Genomic DNA, 15,018 nt, shown 5'->3' on the forward strand with positions numbered 1-15,018 from the left:
TAGTCGACGTACTCCACACTTAGACCTTTTCTCTTCTGTGACATTCTCAACAAACTCAGAATTTGAAAAGAAAGGATAGTTGTGTAAATTCCACACGGTCATGTCGCATTAAATGCGGTAGCCTTTGGCAGTTATTTTTTGTCACGCATGGGCAACTATAGATGGCCACACGCAAAGTTAAAGTGACGTGCGACGACAGTTATGATTATGGCAGTCTAATAGTTGATCGCCCCTCGTGGACGATTGACACGTGGTCACATCCAAGGGCTGAGATTGCTCGACGAATGAAGGGTCGAGATTCACTATAGATCGATAGTTGCGATCTAACCTTGCCCTTTCGTCTCTCATGCAGACCACTATAAAAGTCGGCGAACTCATCAGAAAGCTTACTCTCCTTGTAAAAACTCTTAGATGTTCTTGCTCACTTTGTCACTACTACTTCGTCTTCATGATGCTCTTTCCGGTGAGTTCATCATATTCCCTTGTTTTGCTAAGGTTTCTTTTCCCTTCCTTTAGTTGTTTTCTTGATTTTCGCGATTGAGGGTGGCCATTGTCGTGGCCACATTGAGTCTTTTAGGACTATAGTAGGGTTTTTAAGTGTGTCGTCGACAGTCTTGGGTTTAAGGAGGATTTATCATGGCGGCCACCAGGATCCGCAGTAGGTCGCGTGTATCTATTGTCCGACACTAGCTATCTCGGGTACCTGAACTAAAAGCAAAATATAGATAGGTTGTCGAGTTTTTTCGAGCTCTTACACATCTTCGCTTCTGTTTCAATTGCCCTGAGGCGAGTTATAATCATGTCTTCATTAAGCATCCACACAATTGATCGCATGTTCGATTCCCCTATAGGCTCGACAATCCTTCGGGACATAATCCTTGAGGTTTTCGAGGAGGTCGTCGCACGGAGCTCAGACCTTGATGCAGCGGACTCATCCGATCATGCTTCTGTGGAGGTCATTTAGTCAAGGAGATCTCTAGTTCATAGACCGTGGAAGGAACCACAATCCTCGATTGATGTTGAGGATCTTAGGTGCATAAAAGAGACTTATGCGCCTCAACTCAACTTGTGGGTTCTAGGAGGCTTTTCTCAAAAGAATCCCCCCATAGGTTGGGTAGCGATCTCTAAGACCCTTCTTAGATGTGGGATGTCTATTCCCCCTCACCATTTCATTGATAGCATCTTGAGACGGTTCGACATTGTCCCTCTCCAGCTGTCCGCTAACTCATACGTCATAATCGTAGGTTTGTATATAGCGTACATGATTGTCGAGCTAGGCGAGCCATCTGTTGAGATGCTTGTTCATCTGTATAGATTAAAGAAAGGTCAAGACGATACGTATTACCTCTCCAAGGCAAGGAAGGTACATTTCAACGGTCTGGTCGACGTTCCAAAGAAGGTCCCGCATTGGGATTCTTAATTTTTCTTTTACGAGGCTCGGGAGACCGACATTTTTGCTTTGGAAGCTAGTAAGACTTTGACCCTCAATGAGTACGAGAGAGCTTTCAAGCTTGATGGTTGAACTAACCTAACTTCTTTGTTGTAAAGTTAACGTCAAACACAATTTTCTCCCAACTGTGAGCTTATAGAGGCTTCAGCGCTTTAACAACCTTTCCGAGAGGGAGTGCAATGTTAACGAGATTATCTCGCTTCCTCGCTTGAGGGCATACGGCTTTTGCAAGGATAAAGCTAATTTCATTACCATTCTTGGGAAAGGTAAGCGTTCGCTTGCTCGTGTTTCTTCCTTTTGTATAGGTAGGTTGCTTATTGCTTGCTTCTCTTTTTGCAGAAATGTGGGTCGAGAAACCAAAGGGTCTGAAGAAAAAGGTGGCAACTTTCAGGGCTGCCAAGAAACCGCCAATTGCTTTAACGATGAAGCAGCCCACTAATGTTGCTGGCACGAAGCGAAGCAAGGGCGAACTTAGGGAAGGCCCAAGTGAGAAGAAGATCGCGACTACCTTGAAGGCAGTTGACAGGAAAGGTACCCTCGAGCCCCAAAAGGGGCTGGTAAAGAAAGCATCCGAGCCAACTAGAGGCTTGGAGAAACAGAAAGCACCCAGGCAATATGATGGCTCGGACAAGAAGAAATCGATTGAGCCTCAAAAGGGCTCGAGAAAGCAAAAGATGGTTAATCAACAAGTCAGCTTGGGCAAAGAGGTTGCCAGGTGGCCAAGAAGAAGTTTGTTCCTACAGTCGAAACTGCCTCTACCGTGGGAAGTAAATCCAACTCGTCTTGACAAAAAGGCAAAAAGATGGATCAGGCGACTTGAGCTATGGTCGATGCATTAATCTATCAACTCCTTGATCATATCAGCATCGGGGCTGTGGTAGCTAGGGATGGCATTACCCCGCGAACCTTCACGGGTGTTAGGGATTCATCTCCCACCTAGATGCTGGCTTGGGTGTGTAGTTATACGGCAAAAACACTAATAGTTCTCCTCTTTCTCCCTTTTATACATGCTGTCATTATTTCTCGCTGACTTTCACTTTTCCTTTTCTAGGCTGCCGTGGCAAGCAAGCTTTTCTATAATGAGTGCTATCCCACGTTGGAGGGCACTCATCAGGGATGGCAACTAGAAGAGACGCCGAATGAGGATGCCTTGGATTGGGCCCAAGTTGAGGAGAATGAGAAAGAAGCAAAGTAAGTCGAGCTTGAGCGGTTTAGGAAAGAAATGGCTACCTTTGGGGTCAAGGAAAGGGAGTTCCTTGACAAAATTAAGGTGAGCGAGGCCACGCAAGCAAAGGCTGAAGCTAAAGCAATCGAGACTAAGAAGAGTTTGGCACAACAGCGAGGTGCCAATAATAAGCTGAACTTTGAGCTCACTTCAACTCAAAAAACTGCCTCGGATTGGGAGGCAAAGTTCAAACAGGCCTCGCTCAACCTTGCCCAGGAAGCGAAATGTCGAGGCTGAGACTGAATAGGTCAGGCTTCAAATCGGGGAGTTGCATGAAGTCATCACCAATCAAGCTTAGGAGATGTCAGTCTTCCTTGTGCAAAAATTTTGGGAAGCTCACCCCTCGATCGACTTATCCTTTCTTCTGCAATCTTATTAGAAAGAGGTCAACAAGATGAGGACTGAAGCTCATGGAAAAGCCTATGTGTAATCGGATGATTCTAAGCTTGATGGTGAGGGCCAAGAGGAAGTCGAGGAAGGCGAGGAAGAAACTGGCCCTAAGTAGGAGGTTGAGGATTCGACTCCTCTGGTCACACTTCCCCCCATTACTGTCGATCTTCCTTCGGGCAAGGTTCCAAAAGATGTGCCAACTCCCAACCCTGAAGAGGCCACCGTCACTCCTACCGTCAAGGAACCATCTGTCCCAGCTAGTGAGAAACTTCATAGTCCGGTTGACAATGATGCCCCCGCTCCTCCACCTACTTAGAAAGAATTTTTTTTTTGTATCTCTCTTTTTTTGTTAAGTTTGTAACCAAAATTTTTAACCAATGAAAGATATTTTTGTGTGTCTTTGTCAAGCAATTTTTATTTCTGCGAAGTCGTTTTGATCGTCCTAATCGAACTTATCATAAAAAATTCGAATTTACTCCAAGTTATGCGTAGCTTGCTTCTTGAGGGACTTTTTGAATATATGCGAGAAAATCTTATGCGACAACTCCAACTTTGGATTAATTGTCCGTCTCGGGTTTTGGTCATCGGTTTATGACCAATTTCCCTCGACATGTTTTATTTGAATTTTTTCTAAGTGTAACTTCTTCGATTTGGGGTATTTCACCCTTAATGAGTTGGATTTCGACATGGCTTATAAAGCTTAGCTGTCTTTTTCTAAAATCTTGACTATGAGTTTTTTGGATGCAATCGCGTAGGTCACGATTTTTGAAGCAATAAATGATAAATGCTAAACAAAAGTAAATAAAAATGGCGAACAAAGAAAAGTTATAAATAATACATTTTTTATTGATAGAGCTTTTTGGTCGTAAATGACCTTACAGCAAATGATTGAAAGAAAATAAAACATTTGTGGAACCCAAGCTGCTCATTGTTAATACCTTCGCAGAAGCTCGGCATTCTAGGCTCGCAATATGGCTTCGCCATTGAAGTGTTCCAAGTGGAAGGTTCTTAGTGCGAGCTTTCCGGAGATCCTGAATGGACCTTCGCATTTGAGCCTAAGTGCTTGTAAGTTTGGGTTTTGAGTACCCCGGATGACCTTTTTTGAGGACTAGGTTGCCCACTTCAAAGTTACTATTCTTGACTTTGATGTTAAAGTATTGTCTGGCTCACTGTTGATATGAGGCGAGCCTTAACTGAGACTTGACCTGATGTTCTTCGATTAGGTCTAGCCTTAGACAGAGAAGATATTCGTTTGTTTCTTCATTGAAAACTTTCCTTCAAAATGAACTAATCCCCATTTCAAATGGGGCCATTGCTTCACACCCGTAAGATAGAGAGAACGAGGTTTCTCCTGTCGAGCTTCTGGCTATCGTTCTGTAAGACCACAAGGCCTCGAGCAATTCTTCAACCCATCTTCTCTTTAGGGCGTCGAGCTCCTTCTTAATGGTGTGCTTTATAACTTTGTTTATAGCCTCTACTTGACCATTGGCTTGAGGTCGATAAACAGCGGCGAAGCTCTTCTTAATACCAAGTCATTCACAAAAAGATCTGAAGTCTTCACTGTTGAACTTTTTTTTGTTGTCGGTTATTATAGTGTGGGGGATTCTGAACCTACAAATAATGTTTTTATAGATGAAATCTTTCACCTTGTTTGACGTGATAGTGGCTAAAAGCTTGGCTTCTGCCCACTTGGTGAAGTAGTCCACAGCAACTACTGTGAACTTAACTCCCCATTTTTCTTAAGGCAAAGGGCCTATTAGGCCAATGCCCCAGATTGCGAATAGCTAGGGGCTTGTCAAAATAGTAAACTTTTAAGGCAGAGCTCGTAGAACATCTACGAACCTCTGGCATTTGTCACATCTGCACACATAGTCTGCTGTATTGTCAAAAATTGTTGGCCAATAATAACCCTAACAAAGCATTTTGTATACTAGAGATCTGACTCCTGCATGGTTTCCATAGATACCTTCATGGATCTATCTCAGAACATAGTCCACATCCTCATGGTCAACACACCGCAATAATGGTGAATTGAACCCACGCTTATACAACTTGTCATTGATGAGCATGTATCGAGCTAATTTTGCGCAGAGTGTTCTATCTTCATTTCTCTTTTCAGGTAGTTTTCCATCTCTTAGGTAGGAAATAATTGCATCCATTCAACTGTATCTCCGACTTGTTGCTAAGATTGGTTCTTGTGGAGTAGAGATGCTTTGACTTGGGAGGAACTTAACAGGTATTGAATCAGTTTTCTCTTGGCTCATTGCTGAGGCTAGGCAGGCTAGAGCATCAGCCACTGAATTCCTTTCCCTTGGGATTTGAAGAACCATGAAGGATTTGAACTGCTTAAGCTCAGACTTTACTAGCTAGAGGTAGGATGCCATTCTGTCCTCCTTCGCTTGATACTCCCCAGTAATCTGGTGGACTACAAGTTGGGAGTCACTATAAATCTTGATAAATTATGCCCCTATTTTCTTGGAAAGGTGGATCCTCGTGAGCAATGCCTTATACTCAGCTTCATTGTTGGAAGTGGCGAACCCGAACCTTACTACAACTCTAACCAGGTTTCCTTCAGGAATTTTGAGTAAAAGCCCCCCTCTTGTCCCCTTCTCATTTGAGGACCCATCTATATATAGAGTCCATTGTCATAGATCGTTGAGCTTTGACTTTTACTATTCGCTTTCCTCTGAGGTGCTTGCCTTTCGTAGGCTTATTTCCCCTTCTAACTGATAAGAGAATTCGGATATGAAGTCCACCAAAGACTAACCTTTGATTTCCATTCTCGGGATGTACTTGATATCATGCTAACTCATTTCCATCGTCTATTGGATCAATCTGCCCTATGTCTCAAACTTTTGCATTATCTTCCTCAACAAAAGTTTGTTAGCACATGAATGGAGTGCACCTAGAAATAAGGTCGCAACTTCTTGGCGGCAATGACAAGAGTATAGGCGAGCTTCTCCATCTTGAGGTATCTTGTCTCCGTGTCGAGCAGCCTTTTGCTCACATAGTACACCGGCCACTACACTCCCCCTTCTTCATGTACCAAAGCCGCGTTGATTGTAGACTTTGATACCAATAAATATAGCAGCAGTGGCTCACCCTAGACAGGCTTTAATAATAAAGGAGGTTGTCTCAGATATTTTTTCAATTCCTGGAAGGCTTTCTCGCACTCCTCTATCCACTTGAAAACATTCTTCCCCTTCAAGGTCTCAAAGAATGGTAAGCACGTGTCCATGGCTCGGGAAACAAACCTGCTAAGTGCGGCCACATGCCCTATCAAGCTCTGTACCTACCTTATGCTGGTCAATCTTTTCATGTCTAGAAGAGCTTGAATCTTCTCTAGGTTGGCTTCGACACCTCGCTGATTTACAAGGAACCCTATGAACTTTCCCGAGCTTACTCCAAAAGCACACTTCAGAGGGTTGAGTTTCATTTTGTATTTTCTGAGGATGTCGAACATCTCCCCAGCTGTTCAATATGGCTTTTGGTGACCTTTGATTTGACGAGCATGTCGTCGATGTACAACTCCATTGTCTTGCCAATTTGGTTAGTGAACATCTTGTTCGCCAAATGCTAGTAAGTCGTCCCAAGATTCTTCAGGCCAAACGACATAACCCTATAACAATAAATCCCCCAGTTGTAATAAATGAGGTATGTTCTTCATCGGACTGATATATCAGGATTTGGTTATATCCCGAGTATGCATCCATGAAGCTGAGTAGTGCATTTCTAGCTATCGCATCTACTGACTGATTGATCTAGGGCAACGAAAAGTTGTTTTTGGACAGGCTTTATTTACATCTGTAAAGTTGATGCAAGTCTGCCACTTGCCATTCAACTTCTCAACCAGGATTGGGTTGGCGAGCCAGTCCAAGTACTTCACTTCTCTGATGGAGTTGATATTCAGGAGTTTGTCAACTTCATCTTTAAGCGCTTTAAAGCGCTTTGCATCCATAAATCTTCTTTTTTGTCTTATTAGTCGAGATGCTGAGTCGATGTTCAATCTGTGAAACATTACCTTGGGGCTAATCCCCACCATATCTGCATGCACCCATGCAAACAAGTCGAGATTTATCTTTAGAAAGCCTACCAAACTGTTGGCCATTTCTTTGCTTAGACTGGTACCGATCTTTAATACGCGAGTTGGGTTTTCCTCGCAAACAGATATTTATCGTAGCTCTTCTGTTGGCCCTATGGCAGGCTCTTCCCTATGGATGCGAGGATTTATGGTATCCTCGAGAGGTCCGGGGTATGGCACGAACTCTGCAATGACCATGGTTCTCAGGAGTGGCCATTTTAGTGTAGCATTAATGGCCCAATTGTAACATTCCCAAGATTTTTTTTTTTAGCTTCTTATAGTCGCAACCCCCGAAAGTCGAGAATCTCATTACTTGGCAGCGCACTGAAGTGACTGCACTCAAATCGTCCAAGATCGGTTTTCCAAGAATGACATTGTAAGTGGTCGGGCAGTCTACCACTAAAAATTATACAATCACGGTCCTGATTTTGGATTCTGCCCCCAAAGTCACGAGTAGGTCAATTGTTCCCTTCGATGGCTTCTGTTCACAACCTATCACTCGGGGGACTGAGTTTGTTTTGGCCTATCGAGCATATTGTTCGCAAGAGCACCTTAAGCTCCCTGCAATGTCAGGACCCCTGTAAATCATGCCCACTAAGACTTCATTGTTGGCGTTGGCTAGGGCTTGTTAGATCTAGTTATTCAGCTCGTCTGTACTTTCACGAGCTGGTGACTCCTTAACAAATTCTTTTAGGTGGCCCTTTCTGATCAGATCTTCAATGGCGTCCTTTAAAACCCAACACTTGTTGGTATTGTGTCCAATGTCCCGGTAGTATCGATAGTATTTCTACCAATCTCTTCTGCCTGGAGCCCCCTCATTCTTTCTAGAGTGGGCAGCCTCTTAGCCTCACGGGAGACTAAGAGGCTATGTCTTGCATGAGGGGGTGTATTTTGCATATCGCGAGAAAGGTTGCCTGTCCCTGCGGTTATTTGTTCTCTATCTCTTTTGGGACCTGCTCCAGTCCCTATCATTACGATCTTGGCCCTTTCGCTTGTCTGATGGGAGATTTTGTCGCCTGTTTAGGGCTCTTCGCGACAAGCTTCTAGCTAAGGCTGCTAGCGAGTTTTCTACTCGCTGGTGTTTTACAGCCATCTAGTAAAACTTTGTCAAACTCACATGATGTTCACTTTGGAGCTCTTTCCATAGCTCCATTTACGGCCTGATGCTAGCAATTACCAAAGTCTGGATTGACTCTTTAGGTGCATTTGCAACCTTTGCTTGCTCGTTTTGGAACCTCATTAAATACGAGGTCAGTGTTTCATCTCCCTCCTGACGAATGTTACTCAAATAGCTAAGCGACATTACGAATTGTCTTCTTACTTGAAATTGTTGTAGGTACAGTGAGGAGAATTACTGTTAAGAACTGATGGTATTCGCCTTGAGTCTTTTGTACCACCTCTTAGAGTCCCCTACCAATGTGATCGCAAAGCAGAAACACTTCGCTAAGTCACAAACCTGATGCAGCTTCATCAAATCATTGAAAGTGTTGAGGTGGTCTTTGGGATCTCATTTCCCATCGAACTTACTTTCTGGCACCCTGAATCCTTGGGGAAGCGGGGCCTGCCAAACTTCCTTTGTGAAGGAAGAGCTCATTATCTCTTCTGTCGCATGGTTCTAGCAAGCTCTCAGATGGTTGAGCATTTTTTGTACCTGATCCAAGTCTTCGTTGTGGTTGCCCTGGCTGGCTCTGTTAGCCTTACCTTGAGCAGGTGAGTTTGCAAATATGTTACTTCTGAGCCCCCTCCATTATGCGCATTGATGCGCGAGGTTGAGTCATAATGGCTAGGTTGGTAAGTGCTATCATGCTCGTTAGTGCATTGCTCACTACGTCGATTATAACCGAAACGTCGGTCATTGCTAGATTGGCAAATATGACTCCCCTCGCGAGCTTGCGAGGTTTGAGCCTGCCTTAGGCGTGGGTTAAAACCGGCATGCTGATGTTGGGGATTTCATCGAGCACGTTGAGCGTCTCATGGGTGACCATTTCCTTCACCTTCCCCCATTGGTTGTTTTCCTGGTTGCCTCCCAAGGTTAGTTTGCCTGCAGGGCTCATGCTCATAAGCGGAGTGTACTTTATGATGTCGTAGGTGTCAGTCGCCCCTCAATGCCGATGAACCAGACTGATCACCGGCTGAATTCTAACCTGTTGGGGTAATATCGGTGCAGCGTGGCTGGTCTAGGTTCTGTGTTGTTGGTTGCTAATTTATCAGCTCAACCATGTTCTGTTGCACTACCTATGCAACCATTGTTCTGATCATTTCCACCAGTTGGCCATGCTCGGGATTTGAAGTCCCTACTCTCGGGTCATTCGCGATCTCTTGAATTGGCAGCACTAGTGGTCAACACCCAACGACGTCTTGTTGCACCTCCTGATGGGTGGTTTCCACGTGTCATGGTTTCTGGAGGTAGTTTTTGATCTTGTACGCACCATTGCGGGCCTAGAGTGATTAGGTCACTGGGATTGCTTGCCAGAAATTCTGAGATTTTGGCAGGGGCCTTCCTTCTAGCACCAAAATGTTTATGTAAGATTTACACCAGCTAGAGTGATCTGATCGACCTTGACAGGATCAAAACTGATGTGTACGTGATTACGGGTAACCAGCAGTGAGTAAATAAGAAATGCAATAAAGTAAATGGCAAAGAGATTTTTAAAGTGGTTCAGCGAGATGAACTCTTGAGCCTACATCCACTATTATTGTATTTGTTATGAGAGCTTACAATGACAATCCTAGAAATATTTGCTAACCCCTTTCTCATTGTTGGAGAGGGTTTATATACAGAGTTTGTACAAAGGAAAGAGCAAAAATAAAAGGATTACAATTAAATTTGAAATGCAGCTCCGATATTCTCGTGATTGGGTGTTGTGATTGCGCAAAGATTATTGTCGATCTGATCCTTCTTGAGATATTCGGGATCTGAAGTTATCTGTGAATTGGTTGAACAACTGCAAGGATTGGTCACGACTAGCTTGTGCTAGGTCAAGCTATAACTCGACAAGCTTATGCTGAGTTGAACAATCGGTAGAGTCGAGCTGGTCCTAGATCGGGCTATAACCTTGCAATACTCCAAGCTTGGTGGAAAAATCACACACAACATTACCCATTTCATTGGTAACATCTTTCAGATCGAGTCGTGCCGCATTTAAATCGTCTATGTTTGTCTTGACTTTCTGCAAAAGTTGTTTCAAGTCTTTCGGTTCGTCATTTTTGTTCACTGGTGAACCAATTGACAAAAAAAGAAATTCATGGCATTATATCAATTTAGAAAATGCTACAAATAAAAAATTATTTGTAGTTTAATTCAGAGAAACATCATCAATGCAAACACATTCGTTTCTTACCTTTTTGTTTCTTTGTTGAAAAACTTGAAATATCTTCATCTACTTTTTTCTTGCCTTTATCTGCCATTTTAAAAACATGAAGAAAGCTTGAGTAGATAATTAAACTACAAAAACTTATATAACAATACAGATGCAGTTTTAGTAATCCTTCTATATATATATAAGCATGAAAGTATCATTTTAATGTGTGTGGAATCTGAATAGTTAGAAAACAAACAGACGCATCATAATAACTATATTGGTCAATTGAAGAATGTGCAAAAACTGTTTGGAAATTGTAAAAGACAATGGTCATTGATATTATATCAAAATTAACACCAAGTAAATGTTAACAATTTATATTTACATTGTAATCAGTATTTTTATTTATTATAAAAATAATGTTTGTTTCAAATGACCAAGTTTTTAATTCAAATATGAATCTAATGTTATTGTAATGAAAGATGAAAAGAAAATCAGACAACATTTTAATAAGATATTATATTTTTTCACTAATTATTATATTTAATTAGTGATAATCATGTTTATTTTATTTTATATTTTTGTGGCAATTGGATTTCAAGAATTTATAATTGTTCATACGATAAATTATTCAGTCAAAATATATTTTTTTTAAAGAAGAATAATATGCAATTATTATTATACTGTGTGTATTCATTAAGTTTAAAATAAAATATACAATTATTGTTATTTTGTCTTAAAGAAATTATTATTTAATGATAAAAAAAATGGCATTATTATTTTGGTGTGTGACATCATTTAAATTGATAAAATTTATATGTTGTTTAAATGTTGTCATTCAATATGTTTATCGCTTTTAAGGACATTTTATTGATTAAGAGTATTTTTTCAGCCTGATTCAAACTCTCCAACCCTAACGTATGTATTTTTGTTTCTTCTGCATCAGATTTTTTGCTGTGATTTGAACAAATTGATAACATTGAATGGTTTTGTCAAAAATCCTTTCAGTTTGCACGACTTTACAACGGTAAAATTTATTTCTTTATTTATTTGGATATGCAGTTACACACAATCTGTTTAACAAAATATCGAAGTCAAAATGAGTTAGGAATTTCCAGATGAATGGTTTGTAATCGCTTTGAACTCATGATTGTCTGAAATTTTGTTTATAATTTGTCTTGTTGGTTTGTTGTAGTATTTGTTAATGCAATTTTTTATGATGGTACGAATAGGATTTTATACTATTATTTTTGTTTGCTAACGATTTTAGGCAATTTGGAAATATTGTTTCTTTAGGTTGAATTATGATTTAGTTGTTCATTTTTCTATAAGTCATGAAGTGTGCTTTTTAAATTTTAGATATGGCTTCTAAAAAATTGCTGAAGTTTATGGATAGAGCGAGGCCAAATCAGCATCTAATACAGGACCAAGCATTGCTACGACAATAAAGTTGATAAATCAAGTACAAACTTCTGTTCACCTGCATCAGTGCCTAATCCTATTGTATCCCCTTCTAGTTCATGTCATGTTGAAGCTATTGAAGAGAAAGATGATGCAACAGAAGAGGTTCCATTATGTAGGTTTATCAAGTGACAAAAAACATCTCAGCAAGAGAGTGAGAATATAAAGAATGAGAGGAAATTTAGAACATTATCAACAGAAGAATTAGATAATAGGATATCTTTTGTTGGTACTCAAGTATTATTTTTTTGGAATAATTTAATGGTTAGTTAAGTTTGTACTTTTTTTAAATGTGTCTCATTGAGATTTTATGTTGTTCCCTTTTGTTTCTGCAATAGGGTTTTGAACTTTGGCAAGAAGCCCGGGAGCGTTGGCTGGCAGCGGAGAATGTTATTTCCAAATAGCAAAAAAGAAATTGAAGTTCTAAATTCTGACAAACAAAAATTAGAAGAAGTGAGAAAGGTTTTGAAAGAGAGGGTAGATAAAGTTGAAGATGACTTGAAACATCTTCACGAAGCATTTAAATCTGTTGAACAATCTATTGAAAATCAACAAAAAGAAAAGGAAGTTGTAAAAAAAAATTGAACAAATTGTCTAATGAGAATACAAAAATCCGATCTTTGGTTGTCAAAGCTGAGAAAGAGAAGAATGAAGCTAAAGATTTAGTGGCAAACATGTTTAAGGCCACCAGAAAAGCTTGTGTAGATGCTTTCAAGTCAAAATTTCCAAATGAAGACTCCGAATTTTTGGAAAAACTTGTGTTGAAGAAAGAGTAGAATCCTTCTAATGAAGTTTGTATTAATGATAATGCTACTAAAAATGTATCTACACCATGCAATACTACTTGTACAAATAATGAAACAGTATATTGGTGTAGTGAAATATTTGACAAATATTTTGTATTTGAAACTTTGCATTGTTACATAATCAGTATCATATCTAACTTTCTATCATGTGGAACACTTCTTTGAAAACAATATTTCTCAACTTTTCTTCTGGTTCATCTTGTTGTTGGGCTAATAAGATCTTGATACCTTTTCTCAAAGGTACCCTTGATAGGGCAACATATAATTGTCCATGGGTAAATACTTAGTGTTTTATGTAGAATCCCACCATTTTGAGCAGTTGACCCTGACTTTTGTTTATAGTCATGCAAAAGCTAACTGCAATTGGTAATTGCCTTCTCTTCAATCTGAAAGGCCATTTCATATCTGCATTGGACATTGTTATTCTAGGAATCACAATATTATCACCAATATTTGATCTTCTAATAATTGTTGCTTGAATGCTCCACTTCCCTAGATGAGTCACAATCAATCTTGTCCTATTGCAAAGACCATCTGATTGACTCAGATTTCGTAGCAACATAATTAGAACTCCAATTTTGAATTGCAATTCATGTTTTGGCATACCAGAGCACATCAAAGAGTTAAGGAACTCTGTTGGATATAGAATGTCATCATCATTTGGAGTCCCTGCTGCTTTGCAAGTGTTGTCTAAACTGTAACAGGTCTTCGATTCTAATTGCAATTTTTGAATAATGTAGTCGTTCAATTCATGTGCTGTATCATTTCTTGCTATCAATATTGCCCTCTCTCTGATATAATCAACATTGCCTATCTCAGCAGATAGATTCAGGAAAACAGCATTCACAATTCTTTCTTCTAGATTTTTATGTTGAGAAAGCCTCAAATCTTCAGGAATTTCTATAAAGCTTTCATCTTCTAATACTCTTGTTCCTTCACCAATTTGCAGTAACCATCTGTCAAAAATAGTCAATTCATTCAATTATGCATTGCTTTGCAAATTCTTTTTCAATCTCATATTTTATGTTAGCTTCAACACTGTGACATGTTCCCAAAGGGGAGATGAAGATAAACATGCTTGTATCGCATCATATTTTTTCCCCTTTGGTATAACTGGTAAAATTTGTCTTAAGTCTCCACCCAGTACAACAGTTATGCCTCCAAATATTCTATTAGCATTTGATGGATCTTTATCAGACAAAATGTCTCTCAAAGATCTATCAAGTGCTTCAAAACAATACATATTTGCCATCTATGCTTCATCCCAAATTATCAAAGATGTTATCAAAATTAGTTTTGCCAATTGCATCCTTTTTTTAATATCACATCTACTCTTTTTAGTTACATCTAAAGGTATCCTAAAACGTGAATGGGTTGTTCTTCCTCTTGGTAATAGCAAGGTAACAATACATAACGAAGCAATAGCGAGAACAATTTCACCATCAGACCACAATTTTGCTATTATTGTTGACCATAGGAATGTTTTACCTGTTCCACCATGCCTGTAAACAAAAAATGGCATTCCTCTTTCATTATAAACTGAATCAATAATTGAATTGTAAATGTCTCTTTGTCCATTGTTTAGACCACTGTGTAAATCATTGTGCAAGATTTTGTTGCTGTCAATATCGTAATTCAACTCCTCGACAATCAACTTATTCTGCGTATTTTCAAATTCAACGCGATTTGAAATTGGCAGTCCATGAAAATCAGCCATTGTTTTCCCTCCTTTTTTAATGAAGTCTTCAATCTCAGTCAATGCATGATTGTGTAACTATTCCATACTGTATCTCATTGTTCTCATTCCTGTTTTTTTCCTGAGATTATATGCGATGTCTTCAAATAGTCGATCTACATTTTCTTGCTACAATTCTGTTGCGTTTATGACTTTATTAAATAAAAGAACCGTTACAAATAGTTGTCATAACTGCTCTCCAGCAGCCCATATTGATGCTTCAGCCAGGCAATCATTCCATTCTTTGTCATCATCCAGCAAGCCTAATGCATAACATGCATCTTTAAGTGCAGGATATATCCTTTCATTAACAGTCCTAATAATTTCAAATGATGTTGCTCCTTTAACCAAATTTAGCAGCATCCGCAAATCATATTTTTCACCGCTGCCTGGAAATGCAAAGTAAAATCTGCCAATGCATCTTGCACCTTCCTGTTGACTCCATCTCCTTTATTTGTCATTCCAAACCCATTGTGTTAGGAAGTCAAAATAAGTCAATGATCTCGCCTCTTCATATTGTTGATTACATTTCATCCATTCTGCTAATTTTGTCTAAGTGACAACATTG

The 15,018-nt window shown here is 39.8% G+C and overlaps 1 protein-coding gene across 1 annotated transcript; it reads right to left on the reverse strand.

Annotated features, from left to right (window-relative positions):
• Positions 1 to 12,998: 12,998 nt before the first annotated feature.
• LOC116134011 (ATP-dependent DNA helicase PIF1-like) lies at positions 12,999 to 14,432 on the reverse strand. Its single transcript, XM_031419660.1, has 3 exons — positions 14,204 to 14,432; positions 13,753 to 13,942; positions 12,999 to 13,671 (listed from the first exon to the last, which is right to left on the reverse strand). Exons 1-3 carry the CDS (start codon positions 14,430 to 14,432, stop codon positions 12,999 to 13,001), a joined length of 1,092 nt encoding a protein of 363 aa, XP_031275520.1.
• Positions 14,433 to 15,018: the final 586 nt, after the last annotated feature.

Source organism: Pistacia vera, unplaced genomic scaffold (assembly GCF_008641045.1).
Source record: "Pistacia vera cultivar Batoury unplaced genomic scaffold, PisVer_v2 Contig28, whole genome shotgun sequence".
NCBI classification, from domain to species: Eukaryota; Viridiplantae; Streptophyta; class Magnoliopsida; order Sapindales; family Anacardiaceae; genus Pistacia; species Pistacia vera.